This window comes from Paramormyrops kingsleyae, chromosome 7, assembly GCF_048594095.1.
Source record: "Paramormyrops kingsleyae isolate MSU_618 chromosome 7, PKINGS_0.4, whole genome shotgun sequence".
NCBI lineage: Eukaryota > Metazoa > Chordata > Actinopteri > Osteoglossiformes > Mormyridae > Paramormyrops > Paramormyrops kingsleyae.
Window position 1 is genome coordinate 10,885,336 of NC_132803.1, and position 21,094 is coordinate 10,906,429.

Below are 21,094 nucleotides of genomic sequence, written 5' to 3' on the forward strand. Positions count from 1 at the left end.
CTTTACGGCAGCATTATGCGCATGCGCAGAATGGGAATCTGAAGTGCTGTTATAAAGGGTTTTTTGGTATCTGGAGCGTTATTGAGAAGTAGTTTCAGCTATGTATCGGTACAGCGGGGCTATCGCAGCTGTTTGGCTGTCTGTGGTAAGGTCGATTTAAACTGTCTTTTTGTTCTCCAGATTAAAAACGTAAGCAAAAGCATTAGTTCTGCAGGGTCTTCTGAGGCTGGGCACCGTAATTATGCATTTTGAATACTCTTCCCAAAGACAGTGGTCCCAGGCTCCCTGCTCTACCAAACACATTTCCTTGACCATCATTTATATTGTACATGTTAAGTGTTAAAATTAAGTATATTTTCTCTGCAGTGTTCGTGAACATGCTCCAGGTTCGGCTTCGTGCCTCCCTCTCTGCTGTCCAGAATAAGCGAACCGACACCAATGCTTAGGCTGAACAGGACTGCGGTTCTGGTCCTGCTTGGAACCACCAGTCTCCTGTTTCTGCTTTTCCAGCTCTATTACTACAGACACTATCTGTCAAAGGTGAGAGATTCACCAGACAAGCCTCTTCAGTTTGAAATGCTGCTTTAGTCTCATTGAACTTTCCACTTCACTGTCTTATTTGTGTGTTTTTATATTTAGCATGGGACACACGCCTCCTATGATAAATCCATCCAACTGGACAGTGGACAACACCTGGTATGATGTAGTGGGCTGTGTGTTTCACAGTAAAAAACTAACCAAAATTGAACCTTAAAAAGGGACAGAGTGATAGACAGTAGGACATCTTTTTCTGTCATTATTCTTACATTCTGAGGTCAGAAAACAAGTAATGGCTGTGAATTGTTCTCCAGAATCTCTTATGCAGGTTTTCTGGTAATATGGTATACCATGATATTTCAGGTATGCTGTAGAATTTCAGAATCCTGGTGACAAAACAGTGATACAGTTTCCTGTTTGTATTATAGCGACAAGATTTGCTAATACCAGAATAAAATTGCTTTCGAAAATACCGTATACTGCGCTACGGTGATATGAAAAAATTAGATACCGCATGTGCAAATTAATACCGGTGAAGTATATAATATTGATAAAGTGCATAGTGTATTATCAGTAGTGTTGGCAACTAACCTATTTTTTGTCATTTTTGGGGACTCGTGCAGCAGGTAGTGAAGAAGTTCCTGGATCTGATTTCCCGGTACAGCCTTGCCGTCTTCCTGGTTGACGTAGCCACGTTGGGCCGCCTGTCTCAGCGCCCTGCACAGCCGAGGGGGAGTCAAGCTAATGAGCATCACTGCAGCCTTCTCTGCTCCAGCAGGGGGTTCACCACCTTTGCCATGCTGGCAAAGTTTTGGAAGTATGATGTAAGGAATGGTGTGGTATTGAAGTCCACAGTATAGCTCTTCTCTTATAGGATTTACATGACACTTTGTTTACTGAAATTTCTGAATTCTCTTTAGAAACTTTTAATTTGACATAAAGTTAGTACCACGAGTAGGTACTTTGTTGGTTTTGGTTGTATGACACAGTGGTCTCTTTGGCTTTTTTTTCCAGGTCAAGTGATTAATTCAAATTAATTTTATTTTGTATTTGACTTCCATAAGGAGTGTATATAGCAGCCTCAGTATGTTAACAGGAGGATTTTTACTTAAGAGCTCATGTTTTCTGCCCTACAGCAGCACTTCCTTCATCTGTGTCAAACTATGGTTCTGACACTTCAGATGGGTTTTGATCCATTACAGGCCAGTCTTGCGAAGACGGCATCAGAACTTGGGTTGGAGCTACTTGAAATTCAAGGCAAAGACCCTCGGCTTGTGGGCCTGGACGACCTCTCCAGCACTGAGATTCCCCTGCACCTCCTCTTCCGCTCCAGCCAACACCTAGTCCACCTTGTGGTCTTCTACGAGCGCAGCGGGAATTATCTGTGGCACGGCGCACTGCGGCTTAAACCTGGCATGGACAGGGAGTTCGCGCCGTTCCGGAGGCTTGACTTCGGCCGTCAGGCCGGAGCATTTGACAGGTGAGCCGAGGCTGGATTCCTGAGAAGCCAAGTTGGGTTCACCAGGGTAATGTGATTTCATACTGGGTGGGCCAGTGCTCAACATACTTGTGGGTTATAAAACCGTGGCTTCAGCAAAGTGATGCTGCAGGTTACAGAGGTTACCCCTGTGATTCCATATATACTCCACACCACTGGGGCTTCTTTTCTACTCTTTAAATACTCCTATGGTGCCATCTATACTCTACATGCTGTTGGGACTAATTCTCTACTCTTTAAATACTCCTGTGGTGCAATTTACAGTCTACATGCTGTTGTAGCTTCTTCTCTACTCTTTAAATACTCCTATGGTGCCATCTATACTCTACATGCTGTTGGGACTAATTATCTACTCTTTAAATACTCCTGTGGTGCCATTTATGGTCTACATGCTGTTGGGACGTCTTCTGTACTCTTTAAATACTCCATTGGTGCCATCTGTACTCTACATGCTGTTGGGGCTTCTTCTGTAATCTTTAAATCTACACAACCATTTTTAGTACATTACTTGCCCTTAAAGCCCTTAACCTCAGGCCAGGAGGGACAGGAGGAGTAGAAGGCACTGTTCATCTGCCTTGAGTGTTTGTAAACCTTGTCTTCTGTCAGACCCGAGCTGGTCCTGAGCTCTCTGGATGGCCTGGATGTGTGGATCCCCAAGAACGTCTCACGCTTTCTGATTGAGCACAGCCAATCACGCTTCTTGGAGTGCAGATACAAGGGTGCGCGGGCCTTCTACCAGGTCTGTGTTGTTCATGTCCTGATGGTTAATCCTTGCGAAGCCTTCCTGTGTAGATATGGGACTTTTCTCCCATATGCTTCTCAGCTGTACCCTGATGACACCTCCCCAGAGTCCATGGAGTTCAGGATGAAGGCCAAGACTCTACTCCATCTGGCAGCACAGGTCCTAACCGGCCTGGGGGTTCCTTTCTGGCTGAGTAGTGGCACATGTCTGGGTGAGGGAAGGCCCTTCAATTTCGCAGTTTCACTGTTTTGAAACTGTTTTTCAGTACTGTTCTTTAATAGAACAGTAATGTTTTTGTACTTCAAATACCTGAACCTGAAGAGTTAAAGTCGGGGAATGGTGTGGTGTAGTCTGTGTATATTTGGTTAGTTTCTCTTATTCTTGTGATATATCAAATCGAGTTTGAGTTGGTCTTTAACGCACCTGAGGCAGACTGCGTCCCAATTCTCCTAGGCTGGTTTCGTCAGTGCAATGTGATACCTTACAGCAAGGATGTTGACCTGGGTGTCTGGATAAAGGACTACAAGCCAGAAATCATTCAGGCCTTTCAGACCTCTGGCCTGCCTCTCAAGCACAAGTTTGGAAAGGTACGTCTCAAAAGTTACATAAAATTTGTGAAAGTACGTAAGACATTTTAAATTTTTATTGATACCCATATTTGCACAACCAGTTACCCTGTCACAATGTTTCAACCAAACAGTGACTTTGAGTATTTGCAGGACCTGTCACAGAGGTTAAATACATCGTTTTACTTTCTTGTAATTTGGCATTATAATAAAGGTGGTTAGGGGTAAAGGTACAAACAGTGGATAATCCACCTTGCAGTATGGTCCCAGAATCATATCACTGTACTCTCCACAGGTAGAGGACAGTCTGGAGCTCTCTTTCCAGGGGCAGGACGTAAAGCTGGACATCTTCTTCTTCTATGAAGAAGGTGACATTGTGTGGAACGGCGGCACGCAGGCCAAGAGCGGCAAGAAGTTCAAGTGTGTATCTTAGTTTGTGTACACTTACATTTCCTGCTACTGCGATTTGGATCTGCCATTGGGAGAACAGATTGTGACCTTTCTGTTAATAATGCCATTGTTTCTGATAATTATTGCTAATATTTATTTTGCTTTGGAGTCTCCTTGCAGTTGAGTAACCTAGGCTTTGTCCACAGGTATGTTTTTCCGAGGTTCAGCCTGTGCTGGACCGAGCTCCTGCAGCTCAGAGTACGGGTCCCCTGTGAGACTCTGGATTATGTGGAGGCCAACTATGGCCCAACCTGGAAGATCCCAGTCAAAACATGGGACTGGAAGAGCTCACCAGCTAATGTGCAGGAAAATGGGGTGTGGCCAGTGAGGGAGTGGAACGAGGTCATCCAGGTGTACTGAGTGTCATGGTGTTCAGTAGAGTGCTGTAAATAAAGTCATGTAGTGGTTTCTCTTTTCAGTACGTTACGTATCCCACACTAAGTTTAAAGTTGTCAGTGTTGAGTTTTGTGTGTATATGAATGTATTTTCGTTTAGGTCTCAGATTAAAAAAGTGATTCCAGGGTGCTGTGTGCTTTTTTTTCCCCTGAGTGTTGCAGGCCTGGCCGACTCTTGGAATGTGTGTGGGCCCCCCCTCAGTCCACTGTACGCGTTACTGTCCATGCTTACAGTTACGCTGCCAAACCCCTTTTCATCCATTGCTGCCTAAAGAAAAAGAACAATGGAATTAATGGAAATTCAGTATGTAATGATTAGCTTTTAGGCAGCTTTTTCCCAGGAAAAGGTATTTAAAAATATTTTTTTAAATATTTTACATATTGAAGTATCTTAAATGTATTTCAAGATCAAGATCAAGATTCTTTATTTGTCACATACATAGTTATAACAAGTACAACATAAGTATGAGCTGCACTTTTTGACAGAAGGCAAGTAGAATAAAGTGGAACCTCAAGCTAGGAATCAACAGCTTTAGCACAAATTCTACTGAGAAATCGGTAGTAGGACCTCCTGTGCATGTAAATCTGGATTCTTAGAACGGTTAATCCATGCACAGAGAAATTGAGATCAATCATAAGATGTATTTTGTCTCCTATAGGCCTCTCAGTCTAAAAAATACGGAGAGGAGGAGGTTTCATGGGGCTACAGCTACCTGGATAATATCAAGGTCATTGATAAATTATGTTCTTTCTGCTTTTTCATTATTAAGCTCGTCTTTCACATGGTTCATACATGCCTAAAGTACTTGGATCTGCAGTCCTGCTTTAGGTTCTTTGAGTTGCAGTTAAATTACAGTATTACAATAGTAAAACATATCCGGATACACCAGTAGAAGTGAGTCGTCTCATATGGAACCAACAGTAGCCAGTTCAATGTGGTGTGTGACTGATTGCAGATTAATAATGACTGGCGTTATTTAAAATGCAAAGCTTATCGTAGCATATGAATTCAACACACACCTCTTATAATGGCTTGTCACTACAGTAAAATCTACAAAACAGTCTCACTTCCACTGCATGTCAGTAGGTATTTGTTGGGTGCATTTCACTTACTTCCGATGGAAGTTTTGAAGAAGAGAGTTACTTGCTGGGAGCAGCCAAGCTGGCTGCGGAGGCGGGGATTTCGTTCCCTCTATGCTCATTGGACGCTGTGGTGAAGCGCTCCTTCGCTGGGCGGATGGCAACTCGGCGACCAAAAGGCTGGGAGAGAAGTCTCGCGATAAGTGCCGCTTCAGGTTGCCAAGCGACAGTAAGAGAAGTTGACGGAGAAAAAGCAACTAAAAGGATCGGACTATTCGGGTAAAGATGATGCTGGTTAGCTGTAACTAGATATATTTAACTGCACTGATTTGATTACTTTAATCATATCCCCATGTATATTTATGTATTTGGACATTTCTTGTTCTGTAGGGCATTGTACGTAGGTGCCAGAAAGCGAGAGGAAGGAGACAGAGAAAAACAAACTAGTTAATGTCACAATACACTGTACTTACCTGGTGCTTGTTATCTTAGTTTGACGTGGTGAATAAATGGGAAAGCTGACCATGTGAACAGATTTGGATTTAATCTCGAAATACGGTATTAATGATGACATGTCTCCACAGACCGTTAACTAACTTAACTAGTTGCCTACCCCGTCTTTGTCTGTATGTACATGGCCTTCTGCCTAAAAACTCTAATAATTCTGGGGAGAAAGCTGTTTGTTTTCTAATATTGTTTATCTATATGAATGTATCTTTACCTTAACTTTAAATCTTACGCACCGGGAGCGTTTCGGGAGATCAGTGAAAGCGGCGGGGCTGAGCCTTTACTAGGGGGGCCGGATTTAATGAAAAAGAATGAGAGCACACGCTTAAAAATAAATAGTGTACAGTGTACATTTATTTGAAGATGGTGTCTGAATCCCACCCCCAAAACAGCCCTAGCAATGCCCCTGCTATGCACTGTTGAGTCACTGGTTTATATCAGAATGCTACTGACAGCCACTTGAAAAATACAACAGGAAAAACTGAGCATTGCAACCTAAAGCTGTACAATTTACAGACCATTTAGATTGCTCTATCTAGCCACCATTTGCCTTGATAAATGGTTCACAGACAAGAGGCATTCATTTTCAGCAGGAAATCACGTGACACATATTCCCAGCTCTTCTGCAGCAATTTTCGAAGATGTATGTAGCGTGCCTTTCGGGTTCTTTGCCTTGACTCTCCTGTGCAGGTCATCCCATAGGTATTCTTTGGGATTGAGCTTTGGAGACCCAGCAAGCCAGTTCATTAGTTTGAGACGTCCTTCTCTTTCCTTTTTTGTCAAATAGTTTTTCCACAATTTTGGGATGTCTCATGGGTCTCTTTCATTCTGAAGAATGAATAATCGCCCATTTGGCTGTAATCCTGATGGAATGTCCTGCCTTTGAAGTAAGCTGTGATAGCTGTGGATTTGGTAAAGCTCACCACAGTGACAGGACCCGGATATTTCAAATTTTGACTCATTAGCTCATATGATTGACTTCAATTCCTGTTAATAGACAAGCGTAAACAGTATAAAACATAGATCATTCAGATTTTAAGCATGTGTATTGAACCTTCTGACCGACGCTTCACATTTTCTACATCTGAGGAAATTATGAGAATATGAGCACTGAACTACTTCAGGGAATATATTATTTAAATATAATGACAATTATAACCAAAGTATTTAATGAAACATTTTGTCCTCACAATCCTGTCCTCTACCTGCTTTTTATGTTTTAAGTTTACCACCATAGTAATGGCAAGCCAGCGGCCACTATCTGGGAAGTTTAAAATCCGTGGTACTCTTCCGCCTGGGACCGGGAGACCCCCTACTGCCATCAGGCCCCCGCCGACTGCAGCCCGGATTGGCACTGGGGTGCGTTTATTATTTTCCGCCATAATTACATGCCATAATTTAACAATTGAATTACAGCTTTAAAGTATAATGTGCAGTGTGTTTTTGTGTACAGTGCGCAGTGTCAGCTCAGTGGGAGGTCTTAAATCAGTCCCTACAGCCATCAGTCCTAGCAGGGCTGTTGTTGATAACGTGGGGCTTTACCTGCCTGTGTTTAATGTGGCTGTTGGTATAACAGGAAAACAGGGAGCAGTGAGGTTTCGCTCAGGTGTATATAGCTCTGAAATCCGTCGTCATTAACAACAGAAAACGTTTTGTGTGCAGATGGTTCCTGGGACGGGGCGTCCAGGGACCAGAGGGGGACCTATACCCTCCCCGGGGGTCCTGTCTGCTCAGATCAAAGTGACTGAGCGGCCTGTCACTCAGCAGGGTCTGACTGGCATGAAGACCGGGATGAAAGGTAAACGGCTGGTTATTCGATTCGAGAGTGTCGAGGGTTAGGGTTCGAGAGAGTTATTATATTCATCAGTGTGGGTGTTTGGAGCAGATATTGGATTAGAAAATGTGGATGGGGGTTTGGTTAGTTATTAGATTAGATTAAACAGTGTGGGGGGTTAGGGTTGGTTATTAGAGGGGCATCACAGAGACTGTGTGTGGCTCAGTGGGCTAAGCCTTTGTGTCTGTGATTAGAAGGTTGCCGGTTTGAGCCCGGATTCGGCACATCGGCAGAAGGCCCTTAACCCCCAGCTCCCTGGGCGCTGCTATTTGTGGGCTCTGATCAACAGAAACAGTCCAAAGGATATTGGATAACTTTAGCGACATCGTTTGGGTGCCTTCCTGAATGTTACAGTGGACAGTTTCTTTGTTTTTTAGGACCTCAGAGGCAAATCCTGGACAAATCATATTACCTCGGATTGCTCAGGTAACTTTTTATCACAAGGTGTTTATCCTTTACCTTAGTATTGGTAATTGAGGGAAGTCTTGGTTTGCTTACTGTCACTCACATTTATTTGTTGTTGGTTATAAGATTAACTTGCTAGTCCACTAAAATCATTCTAGCATATAAAAGTGCTCTAGTATTAGTATGGATTTTGGGTGTCAATTTTAATAAATTATTTTTTTCAATCTCATGGTAGCCATGTCTGTGCTGATGAGCTGTATTCAGTTGTATGTTTTAAATAAAATAGATCCACATTTGTTACATGTTTTGTCCTATTTGTTACATGTTATTTGTCCTCACGTTTGCATTGATGTACCTTGGTGAGTTGCTGTCCTCCTGTCATGGGGCAAGAGGAACAGATTTAATTTATGCTGTTTGTTTTTATCATAACAGGAGTAAAATAAGTGAACTTACTACAGAGTCCTGCAAACTGCAAAAAGAAATTGATGCATTTAATCAGGAGAACTCTGTCTACTTGTCCTATGAAAAAAGGTAGATGCATCAATTTAAGTAAACAGTTGCTGTTGACTTTTAATTAATTGTGAATTTCTAACATAAATTTTAAGGAATCTGCATTTCAAACTGTATTTTCAGGTATTTATTTGCATCACATATCACAAGGTATCCATTCCTGAGAATGTTGCCTTCTTAAAGAAAGATTTTAAAATTCGCTTATAATCATTTTAGAGCTGAAGGACTTGCTGGTGAAATACAAGATCTTCAGGGAGAGCTGGCAGATTACAACATGGTATTTCAATCAGTAAATAATTGTGCACAGCCACGGATTCCAGATACTGTGGTGCCACTGGCCACGGCTCACTTGCGTGATACCATGTTTCTCATTGAATTTCAGCTTGTGGACAAACTGAACACTAACACTGAAATGGAAGAAATAACAAATGATTTTAATATGGTGGGTTTACTTCTTTTTCTCTAAGCTGTCGTAAATGTGTTTGGTTGTACTTGCATAGATATCAGTAGCACTGAAATAGGGGAAGTAAAGAATGACTTCTGTTTTTTAATTACATGCATAACTATAACATTAATTTGTACGTTTCATTGCAGCTCAAAGCAGAGAATGACAAAGAGACCCAGAGCATGGATATTATTTTCACAGAGAGACGCAGGTCAGTATTATGAATATAATATTTTAGAATATATATGCTTTGTGTTAGATCTTGTACACCATGGAAGCTGCCTCCCTTTAAGACTATGTCAGCTTCCACCACTACAGCATGTGCTCCATCCATTCAGAAAACCAAATAAATGAAAGCAGGTTCCAAGTTATGGTTCAGCACAGGTACACGACCACTAGGTAGCAGCAGAAATGTATCAGCATCAGTTCTGGAATAATCACTGGGCAGTGGTGGCTTGATGGTTAGGGTAGCGCATTTGAAAGATTGCAGGTTCGAATCCCCCACCAGAAAGTCACCACTGAGATACCCTGAGCAAGGTACCGTCCCCGGGCGCTGAATTAGCTGCCCCCTGCTATGTCACGAAAGTCACATATGGGTCAAATGCAGAGGTCACATTTCGTTGTTGCGCACTGTGTGCTGTGGTGTGTTGACAATGACCACTGATCACTTAATTCTAATTCTAATTCTAATCACCCATCCACACATCCATCCTTCATGCACCCACCCAACCACGCACCCATGCTTCCATCTCTCACACATCTTCTCCATTAGGGCTGCTCAATTATTCATAATTCATAATCGCGATTATTTTGGTCAATACCGATACTGTGATTATTTAACACAACTACTCATTGTTTTTGGAAATATCACTTTTTAAAAAAAATTAAATAAAAATGTCGTTTTGACGGTGGATTTCCTTGAACTCTAAATATAATTCCACTGAGAGGCAAATAAAATGGGGCTGGAAAGGGGTGCGCAGGATTTATAATGCCAGACAAAACGGGAGCATCACTGCGAGACAAAATGTGGCACATTAATAATTTTATCCCAATTATTTTCTTTTGATAGTCTTTAGAAGCCAAAATCCTAACTGAAATTGAAATTTGATTAATGACCCAGCCCTGTTAGCCATGATGCTCACTGTGTGCTTTTTCATCAGTCAGACCGTATCACTCATGGCTAAAGAGATTCTGCTTGCTCACCTTCACTTTCAGTAAAGAGGAGATGATCCGAACGGTAGAGGAGGAAATCAATAAGGAGAAACAGACAGCAGACAGCATCGTGAAGAAGATGCTGCCTGGTGACCAGGACAAGTATGCTGACATGAGAGCAGCCAATGAAGAGCTTCTTCAGGTGTGACCTTCTGCTTCCGCTAATTTTTTATTTATTTAACCTTTATTTAACCAGGTTTGTTACATTGAGATCACAGATCTCTTTTGCAAGGGAGACCTGGCCAAGGTAGCAGCAACACATAAACATTACATAAACATTACATAAACATTACATAAACATTACATAAACATTACAAAAAAATCTGAGCTCCTAAGAACTTAAAATGGGGGAGTCAGGACATCTGGTCAGTAGGTTAGCAGCAGGAATTAGCTGGTCATTTCAGACATTTACGACCTATCTGAGGCTGAAGCATATGGAGAAGTCTTAAATTTAAATTTGGATCTTGCTGATGACACTTGACGCTGATAGTAATGTGATCATTGTAGTTCTTCTCACAATTTTTGCTGTACTAAGGCTACCATTTTATGTTTATATGGTGTAACAAATGTCCTTGAAAAAGAGGTCACAGCAGAACAGATCATGGTCAGATTAAATATGGATTACAAAGTAATTTGGTTAATCGGGAAAAGCAATTTTAAGGTTAGTTACAGTTGCATTTGTCTGAGTTTTTGTCACTGGCACAGACTAATGTGAACTGGTTCACCTGACAGAAGAAGGATATAAATATCTTCAATGTAGCTAGACACAGACCATCTCAGCTGATGTCCACTCTGGCTTGTTCTCTTTGGAGGTGTTGGACAGTCACCAACAGGAACTCGATGCGCTAATCACTCAGAAGGAAGCACTGGAAGCAGTGAGTGCAGAACTCTTCATCTTCATGTATGGGCTGCTGAGGTCAGGCCCTCTCGCCACGCAGCGCAACGCTAACCGGTGCACGCTGCCGTTCTGCAGGAGATCGCTCACTCGCAAGTGAAGCAGGAAGCCGTGTTACTGCACGAGAAGCTGCAGCAGCTGGAGCATCGCAGAGACACCATGATTTCTGAAGACAAGAGCCTGGGCTCCCCACAGGAGGAGCGGGAGCGGCTGCTCAGACAGGCAGGCTGGCCCCCACTTCCGATCCCAGGAGTGTAGTCTGTTCGGGTCACCCTCAGAGGGTTCAGTGTAATCATGGCAAGAAGTGCAGAGCGTCTGTCCAGGTTCTGTATGTACTGGTGATAGCCCTACATTCTCACTGTCTCTGGTCTGTTATTAGGTCAAAGAGGACAATCAGGAGATAGCAAGCATGGATCGACAGTAAGAGCCGGTCGTTACTACTGAGAGCACATGCGTCTCATATCGATGGCGTGGAGTGACTACAGGCCTCTCTTTTGGAATGCAGGTTGACTGAAATCCGAGAGAAGATCAGCCAGATCAGTGAGGAGATGCAGCACCTGCACGATGACATGGAGGAGCACCAAGGTACTGGAAATGGTCTGGGGAAAGAAAGGAGCCAGCTGCCGGGGACCTGGAGTGGGAGGGCAGGTCTCGAAGTCCCAAAGAGCAGGTCTTGAAGTCTTGAGGGGCAGGTCCCAAGGTCCCGAAGTCCCGAAGGGCATGTCCCAAGGTCCCGAAGTGCCGTAGGGCAGGTCCCAAGGTCCTGAAGTGCCGTAGGGCAGGTCCCAAGGTCCCAAAGTCCCAAAGGATGGGTCCCGAAGTCCTGAAGGGCAGGTCCCAAGGTCCTGAAGTCCCGTAGGGCAGGTCCCAAAGTCCGAAAGGACTGGTCCCGAAGTCCCGAAGGGAGGTCCCAAAGTCCCGAAGGGCAGGTCTCGAAGTCTTGAAGGGCTGGTCCCAAGGACCCCAAGTCCCGAAGGACGGGTCCTGAAGGGCAGGTCCCAAGGTCCCGAAGTCCCAGAGGGCAGGTTCCAAGGTCCCGAAGTCCCGAAAGGGGGGTCCCAAGGTCCCGAAGTCTTGAAGGGCAGGTCCCAAGGTCCCATAGTACGAAAGGACGGGTCCCGAAGTTCCAAAGGGGGGGGTCCCAAGGTCCCGAAGTCCCAAAGGGCAGGTCTCAAAGTCTTGAAGGGCGGGTCCCAAATTCCCAAAGTCCCGTAGGGCTGGTCCCAAGGTCCCGAAGTCCCGAAGTCCCGAAGGGCGGGTCCCCCAAGGACACTGGGGTCCTCTCAGAATTCAGGAGATTAAATCCTATTAGTAAATGTAATAATGAAATTATAATTTAGTTTGCCATTCAAGTTCTCTTCTCATTTCCACATTAACATTAATGTTTTGCGTAAGTTTTTTATAATAAATAAAAGACTATAGAGGATAAATTTATTTATTTAGATGGTACGATTTCTGATTTCTTACATATCCAGATCTCAGTTAGTTATGTATTGTTTTGGCTGTTTTAAGCAGGATTTAAATAATAAATTCATGCGGTTTCATTTGTCTTGGTAGGAGAACGCAAGCAGAAGTACGAGGAACTGAGAAAAAGGGAGGAAAACATGGACAGTGAGTAGAAAGTCAGACCCCCGCAGGCCCCACACCTCGCCATCTTCTGGACAAGTGCTTATTGGCATGTCCTGTGGCGCTGGCACAGATTTCCTGGAGACCTTTGAGGAGACCAAAGCTCAGGAGGTGCAGCGCAGCCTGCAGGTACAGGCTGAGATCGTGGCGTTGCTGGAGCACTCGAGCAGGGTAAGGGCTCTGGGGACACCGCTGGCCCTGGGGTGGCCTGGATGAGACAGACACATCAGACCCATACATGAGTGGTCACCAACTGGCCGACTGACAGGTTAATCCTGAAGACATTACTAGTCGATCGTGACAATCAGACACAAAATCTCAGTAGCTCCCCAGATGATTTTCTCTCACTGTAAAAAGGTTGGTGAGCACATCATCCTAACCTTACCTTTTGCTAGAAAGAATTTTATTAATATTGAATATTATAAATCTAATCGACAGCTATCTGGTATTCATATACTTCAGTCTGAAAAAAATATTGCAATGCCTTATGGAGACACAGAGTGACACTTGATTGTCCACAGTCCAGTCCTACGGCTTCTGCAGTCATTACTGCTAGCCATTAGTCACCTGCCATTGCCTGTCAGGTTTCATCTGTTTCAAAGCCAAAGGCAGCAGTTTGAGTTCGTAAGGGATTCATTGTTCTGATGTTTTTTTTCCCTCATCATTATTGTTTACTTGGCCGTTTGAAAGTGGCCCTATTCAAGAAATGCCTCAAGAGCCATTTGTTCCATGACTTCCTCTACTGCCTCTTTATGTTCTTTGAATGCTCTTATGTTGTACTGTTGCCTGCTCTTATGTTGAAATGGCCCTTGAAGTTTTATTAGGTTCTTACTTTGTTAATTATTGTTGTGTGGCTCCTGCTCCAATACCGCTTACACTTGTACCTGCGCAGTCATAAGCTACTTATGCCTAATTGACTCCTTGAAGGCAAGATGTTTGCAGTATGCCGTTAGCCTGACTTTTATGTCACTTTGGACAAATGCTTCAGTTAAATATGTAAATTTAATCCATAAACTTTAGATCTGCTGATGCTTAATGGTAATAATTCTTGAATATAGTTACTCATAAGAGCTGTGAGATGATTAAGCTGATGGGTTGCAACAAAAACTGAGAACACGAGGGCTCACTGATCAGCACCTCCCTGCTGACATTTTTTTGCAAAGGTAAAACTGTAAATAAAAGCATTTAAAATCCGAGCATGAAAGTGTTTTGTTTCTATTTTTGCAGAACATCAACCACATGAAGCAGATTTCTTCTGTCACGGCCACTGAGTTGAAGTCTATGCAGGAGGATCTCAGCTTCAAAGAGACCGAGATGCACAAGTCGCAGAATACGGCCAAAGGGCTGTCTTCAGGTGAGATCAGGGGGCTCTCTTAAGCTAGGAGGAGGTAAGGAGCAGACACTGATTACAGCGCACAGCCACACCCACCAAACAACAGACCACCTCTGGGATGAGAACCTGAAGGCGGCCATGTGGCGGGTGATACCTCAGCGCCACACTAATCCAAATGGACCAGTGTGAGGGTTTTTCTGGTGGCTGCAGTGCCAATCCTGTCACCAACCCCCAAGTTATTCCCTGTAAGTTGGAGGACCTCCTGACAGAGTCAAATGTAGATTAACATCATACCCAGGACAAAGTAATTATAGGTTAAGGGCCTTGCTTAAGGGCCCAACAGAGTAGAATCACTCTAGGCATTCACAGGATTCGAACCAGTAACCTTCCAGTTGCTGGCACAGATCCCTAGCCTCAGAGCCACCACTCCGTCCGTTAAGATCGGGCCCTCGCTTAAAAGGATCAAAGGGCCCTTTTAAGATAGGTCCCCTGATTAACAGGATCAATGGGCTGTATTCCGCCACGTGGGTTACTGGATTAACACATCTGGTTAGTAAGTGAGCTCAGAGTAAGCTGGTCGAGATTCTGTTTCCAGTTACATTCCTGGTTAAAGGGATCAAAGGGCCATTTTAAGATACGCCTCTTGGATAACAGGATCGAAGGGCCATCTCAAGATTGGGCCCCCAGTTAACAGGATCAATGGGCCATCTTAACATACTACCCCTGGTTAACAGGATCAATGGGCCATCTTAAGCTACGCCCCTTGGATAACAGGATCAAAGGGCCATTTTAAGATTGGGCCCCTGGTTAAGAGGATCAAAGGGCCATTTTAAGATTGGGCCCCTGGTTAACAGGATCAAAGGGCCATTTTAAGATAGTGCCCCTGGTTAACATGGTCAAAGGGCTGTATTCAACTGGTTTTCCGGTGTTGGTTCCAGGATTAGTACTTTGCACAAGGTGAACCCAGTATACCCAAAGCTGTTCCAGTTCAGGTTACTCAGAGTAAGCTGGTCCAGATTCTGTTTCCAGTTACATTCCATTTCTGTGTTGACTTCAGTCTATCCTGTGACATGTCCACTAAGTGGAAACATACTTTTGTTCCTATACTTGACAAAGCAGGTCATGTATGTCAAAAATAAGAAATTACTAGAAATTTCTAGAGTCTGTTCTAGAAAAGAGCACAGACAAATGTGACAAATACTGTGCTCTTTTGGGATTTATTCATGGGCTCATAATGTTATGTTGTTTTAGGGTTAATCGCGATGTTCTGACCTGAGATGGTACCAGCCCCATTTATTGCACAGGAAGGATGGGCTGGGTGGTAGACAGCCCATCTTATGGAAGTGTGTTGCCACCAGGAGAATATGAGATTCAGCGGTCATCAGCAGTAATACAGGAAGGAAGGGATAGTCTCTAATAAGGACAGCAGCAGTCGAGTATGACACAAGGTGGCCACAAGGTGGCAGCACATTGGATTATTTCTTTTTCTTTTTTAAGATGTTAAGCGAACTGATTGTTTTGGCGTTACACTTTCTCTTCTGTCTTGTTATATCATGTCTTTAATTTATTATGAGCTGGTCCTTGCAGGCAGGCTTGGGTACTGGCTGTTCTTCAGCCCTGGCCACACTTGGAAATAAAGCATAATTAAGTGTAATTGTTCAAATTTGGCTGCGTAATGCAGCAGCTGGGTGGAGAAAGGGCCCAGGGCAGCATGACGCCGTGCTCAGCAGTCTTTCATTTCTATTCACATTTCCGTTTATTTCTGTCCTAAGCAGCTCAGTCTAACAGGGCTTCTGGCAGAGCCGACCACCTTGTGTTTCACTGCAGATTATAGTCTGACTGTATACCTTGCATTTGACAGATAAAACCTTTGAATCTTTGAATCCTTCTGCTTGACAGAAGGGACTGAAATCCCCACGTTACAAAGGCCTACTGTCCTGGACTGTTGTGTGATACCTGTACAAAGAATACTGTTCCCCAGTAATTTCCTCAGTCGCCTCTATATTTCTTAAGTAATCATTGCTGTTGTCGGTTTCCTTCCTTTCTGTTCCACATTTTCACCGTAATGTTTTCTTATCTCATCCACTGAAAAGCCACAGGAGCACTTCCTTGAGTCAGCTGTGAGCTAGAAAGCCATTGTTATCTCTCTGTGCTTTTAGCATTGTGCTGAAAGTGAGTTTCACTACTCATGCTTACTTTAAGGGCAGTAATCATGAAAAAGGATGAGTATCAGACAGAGTATCTGATTGGTCAATGACAGAGTACTCGGCTTTCATATCAGACAGAGTATCTGATTGGTTGGTGTCCACAGGCATGCTCAGAGGGAACATGAAAGGCGGGTTGTAAGTGAAAATGACCGGATTTCACAGAAGAGCTGATGGAGCACTTTGTGTGTTCTGCTACTCTGTACTCGGCTCTCTACACTCCTGCCCAGAGCTGCTCCTATCGAGAGGAATCAGCCCACTTCCCTTTCCTGTCCCCTGGTCTCCGTAGCAACAGTGCCGCTCGACACCCAATCCCATTTCGTGTGACTGTCAGTACTGGTACACATTATCACTGTGCACCTGACTTCTGCACTCAAATTCTGACTTAATTATTTCTTTTTTATTCTTATTTATACTGACTCAAGTGGCAGGGTCACATAGGAGAGCTGCAGCTTGACACCTCTCGTGTGTGTGGTCTGTGTGGTACAGTGCCACCTCTTATGAGGGCTCACTTTTCCGTTTGTTCATTTAAAATCTGTGTCTTAATGCTCATTTTATATCCTTAAGTAAAAATGAATCAGTTTGGGGGGGCTCCTTCTGTCCTTCTGCTGTGGCTTTAATAAGACCACACGCTGATTTGACGGATGGCCGTGTGTGGTGGGGCTGTCACCAGAGAGCCGACGCCTGCAGCAAGACCTGCAGAAGGTGGAACAGCTCGAGAGCAAAATTAGCACGGAGCTGAGCAGCCTGAAGGAGCAGATCCAGCAGATGACCGAAGGCCTCCAGACCTACAGCAACCTGGAGGCCCTAAAGACAGCTGGAGGGGAGAAGAAAAAGGTAGAAGGGTCATCTTAGCAGTGTCTGTGTGTGTGAGCGGGTTTACCTATCCTTATGGGGACATAATGTCCCCATAACGTGATAAATATCCGGTTTTTTTCCCTTATGGGGACCGGTTTCCTGGCCCCCATAAGGGAAAACTCTATTTTATAAAAATCGGTGACTGCTATGAAAACACTAAAAATGCAAAAACTCTTGTATTTTTTGCTAGGTTACTTATGGTTATGGTTAGGGCAGGATAGGGGTTAAGGTTGTCATAGTTAGCTTTAGCATTTTTCCCATTGAAATGAATGAGCGGTCCCCATAAGGATACGTTTACCCTACGTGTGTGTGTGTGTGTGTGTGTGTGTGTGTGTGTGTGTGTGTGTGTGTGTGTACGTACAGGGAGATGAGCAGCGCCCTGGTGGAGCACAGAGGCAAGTCTCCGAAAAGCTGTACCTGAGAGCATTTTCAGCTTTCATAACTGGCTCTCTATGGCCCCGCTTTCAGAATAACGAGACAGACTGACTTCTCCTCCATTTAGAGGCTGCAGGAGGAGAGGATGCTCTTCACTCAGAGGAGGGAAGCCTTCAAAAAGGTTGTGCAGAAGATGAATGAGGAATTAGAAGCACTGAAGGCTCGGCTGCTGGACAACGAGACGCATGCTCAGGTCAGTTTGCGGGAGGCGCTGCTCAGCAGCCTGGGATTGGCCGGATCAGGTTACTGTGAGGTGGCTGAGGGAATGCAGCCAATCCTGTGGGAGTGTCTTTTTAATGGGGTCCCTACACAGCAAGGAAAGTATGGAATTTTAAAATGGAAAGTGAGTAAGGAACCATGTTTTAAACAAGGCACTGCCTAACTTTTTCCCCGTGTTTTCAGCTTACCAACTTAGAGAGGAAATGGCAGCATCATGAACAGAACAACTTTGTCATGAAGGAATGTATCCTTTCTCCATTCTGCACTCAGTGCAATTGCTGCCTGTCCCATTGCTTCCACATCACAGCACGTTTCCTTAAACATTTTGCTCAGTCATTGCTTCCAAGGGAATGGAGAGTGACTATCGGCCCATTGTGAGGAGCGTGACCAAACAGCTGAGTGAACACAATCAAGCGCTCATCGACGCGCTTCAGGGAAACAGGGGCTGAGGGCGCTCTGCTGTGGGAGTGGGCTTTACAGGAGCCCCAACTTGATGTGGCGGGGGGGGATGCACTACAGCTTTCAGATACTGTGACAAACACAGGGTTTTAAAGACGTTTTATTTTTGTAGTTCTTCAACTGTATATCAACAAATTAAAAGGAATTAAGACGTCATCATGAGCGCTGAAGTAGTTTTTAATGCTTTGGATATAAATGGGACAGTTTCCTACTCCCTCGCTTAGGGCCTGGCTTTGTAACACAGCACTAATGTGCTGTGCTCATTTGCCGAGTCTCTGTGCTTCGACGCCCAGTTTTCTACCTACCCCAACTTTCCCAGCCACACAATTGTAGGATAGGTTACAGCAGCAGTTAACAGCAGACAGGAACTTAGCTGTCTGATAGCACTATTGTTTTAACCATATTAGTTTCCGCCAAGAACCAAACTATCAGTCAGGCACCTCCACCTTCCTCAGGCTAAAGTAAACATACATCCCCAGACCAGGGTAATTCATTGCTGCCGTTTGGGTTTGTGTCCAAACTTAATAAAGCCGTGGTCTTGCTAAAGGGAAGACTGAAGTACGGCTGTTTTATGGCGTGCACAGCCCATGCTGTTGTGGGACAAACCAACTTCAGCTCCCAGTATGGGGCTTCCTTACCGTGCTGTGCAGTCCTCTGGTGTGCAGGCTGAGCTCATAGGGTCCACTCTTCCAACAGGAACTCGCATGATCTAACCTACGCTACCAGGCAAATGTTTCTGTACACACTGAGATTTTCTACATTTGCATGTAACTCACTTAACATTTACTAAAAATCAATATTCTTTGCTAACAAATACATTTACAGTATGTTCACCATTTGAGTACCTTTATTAGCAAAAAAGATCATATCTTTGGTTCATCAAAGTAACCTCCTCTAGCAGTTATGACAGCAGAGAAATTCTGAGCCATTCTTTCTACAAGGGACATTAAATACTGCTCTGTTTCATGGGATGAAACAGTTAGCTAGTACATGTAAAGTTAAAGGACAACCTAGAATTTGCCATCACCGCACAACCACTTAACAGGATGTCAGACATGTACTGTTACATGCCCTTTCCATGTTATAAGGAAAACTTGTTTTATTTGACTTATATTCTCATTTATAGTCGTTCACTCAACTTTCCATTGCTTAACAAGGAAAAAAAATCTGCAGTTAATGAAATAAATGCAAATGTGGTAAAAAGCCTAAAAGGCTCATACATCGACCACAACTAATGCTGGGGGGGGGGGGCATGCTAACCATAACATTTGCTGAGGTGGGGAGGATTTGTATGCTGTTCATTGCATTGTGGAGGTCATTTATAGCCGCGTGTTTTATTTGGATGCTGACCTTTGGACATGATTTGTCAGTAACATGGTTTGTATTTTATTTTAACATTATGCAGAAAGTATTTAGTTGTGAAATAATCAATCATATCAGAACCTGTTAATGTTAAGATGTTCCAATGGTATTTATGACACTTTTACATTCCGGGTATGAAGCTACGCTAAAGTTAAATGGCATTTAGTTAGCGTTACATGTGACACATATATGTGATGAAATAGGTTATACAAAAAACGAAACCTGAAAATATGTTTTTGTAAGTCATGTATGTTGATGTACAGTACTGTGCAAAAACAGTAAATGAAAATGTTTAGCAAAAAATCACATTGTAGTCTGTATGTGTGTCTTTTTGCAGTTACATGGTAGTTAGTCACAACGTTTTTGTATCTGTTACTGTTCTTAATGTTGTATAATGGAAAATGGTGGTCACGGTGCAAATGAGAAATATTTAAATATTTAGACATATAAATAATATCGATGACATTTTATGGCATGGACATTAAGTCATCCACAGAGAAATACTGTTAACCATTTAATCGGTGGAGGAAAATTGGTATGTAAGTGTAATATGCAATAAATGAATAGGTGTAGTTTCAGAGCTATGAGTCACAATTAGGACTCAGAGCATTTGGAAAAAACACATTTATTGGCTTTCATGTTTCCAGTTGACCCATCCAGTAATTATAGAAATTGTAGCAGTTGGGGGTGTGGGATTAGGTGGGGGCGAAGGGGCTGTCCTCACATTGATGCACTGTTGTCATTCAAGCACCATCTTTTCTAGTTTGTTTGTATTTTTAATTGTACGACAAAACTGAATTCTCAATAAAAACCAAAAGAAGTCACAACTTGTTTTTTTATTGGCAATTGATTAGTTGTTCATTAGCTGCCTAACTTTGTACCAGCAGAGACACAATTTCATTGCAATTTAACAATGATTATTAGGCTATTGAATAATAATGATACATTCAGGACCAGGCATGTTGTGGGCTGCTCGATAGATTTCGCCGAGCTCCAGACAATAGCTTTTGGAGTCTTTTTGCACCTGACCCACCCTAAAATCCTACCAACACCCCGACCAAATGCACATCCACCTAACCCTCACATAGTCCCACCCACACCTCCTCCTCACCCTCCCATAGTCCCACCCACACCTCCTCCTCACCCTCCCATAGTCCCACCCACACCTCCTCCTGACCCTCCCTTAGTCCCACCCACACCTCCTCCTGACCCTCCCATAGTCCCACCCACACCTCCTCCTGAACATCCCATAGTCCCACCCACACCTCCTCCTGACCCTCCCATAGTCCCACCCGCACATCCTCCTGACCCTCCCATAGTCCCACCCACACCTCCTCCTGACCCTCCCATAGTCCCACCCGCACATCCTCCTGACCCTCCCATAGTCCCACCCACACCTCCTCCTGACCCTCCCATAGTCCCACCCGCACATCCTCCTGACCCTCCCATAGTCCCACCCACACCTCCTCCTGACCCTCCCATAGTCTCACCCACACCTCCTCCTGACCCTCCCATAGTCTCA

At 43.9% G+C, this 21,094-nt stretch overlaps 2 protein-coding genes and 1 long non-coding RNA gene across 4 annotated transcripts; 2 read left to right on the forward strand and 1 right to left on the reverse strand.

Moving 5' to 3' along the window:
• The first annotated feature begins 7 nt into the window (after nt 1–7).
• On the forward strand, nt 8–4,316 carry fktn (fukutin). 2 transcript variants are annotated; one of them, XM_023808496.2, is made up of 10 exons: nt 8–145; nt 367–540; nt 640–696; nt 1,161–1,361; nt 1,740–2,017; nt 2,642–2,774; nt 2,859–2,988; nt 3,231–3,364; nt 3,639–3,763; nt 3,940–4,316. In XM_023808496.2, the coding sequence occupies exons 2-10, from the start codon at nt 439–441 to the stop codon at nt 4,151–4,153; spliced, it is 1,374 nt and encodes a 457-aa protein (XP_023664264.1). In that variant the 5' UTR covers nt 8–145; nt 367–438; the 3' UTR covers nt 4,154–4,316. The 2 variants fall into 2 exon arrangements, with proteins under 2 accessions (XP_023664264.1, XP_023664265.1); XM_023808497.2 differs by having other exon boundaries at nt 1,164–1,361.
• Nucleotides 3,961–6,000, reverse strand: LOC111842159 (uncharacterized). The gene is made up of 3 exons (XR_002837839.2): nt 5,742–6,000; nt 5,302–5,448; nt 3,961–4,456 (listed from the first exon to the last, which is right to left on the reverse strand). It is a non-coding gene; the product is annotated as an uncharacterized lncRNA (long non-coding RNA).
• On the forward strand, nt 5,447–20,399 carry ift74 (intraflagellar transport 74). The gene is made up of 20 exons (XM_072714256.1): nt 5,447–5,547; nt 7,000–7,134; nt 7,438–7,573; nt 7,987–8,035; nt 8,447–8,545; nt 8,741–8,801; nt 8,907–8,966; nt 9,119–9,180; nt 10,185–10,323; nt 10,994–11,056; nt 11,155–11,298; nt 11,456–11,496; nt 11,582–11,661; nt 12,634–12,687; nt 12,776–12,873; nt 13,930–14,056; nt 16,913–17,076; nt 17,600–17,725; nt 17,935–17,995; nt 18,085–20,399. The coding sequence occupies exons 2-20, from the start codon at nt 7,015–7,017 to the stop codon at nt 18,198–18,200; spliced, it is 1,800 nt and encodes a 599-aa protein (XP_072570357.1). The 5' UTR covers nt 5,447–5,547; nt 7,000–7,014; the 3' UTR covers nt 18,201–20,399.
• The last annotated feature ends 695 nt before the right edge of the window (nt 20,400–21,094 follow it).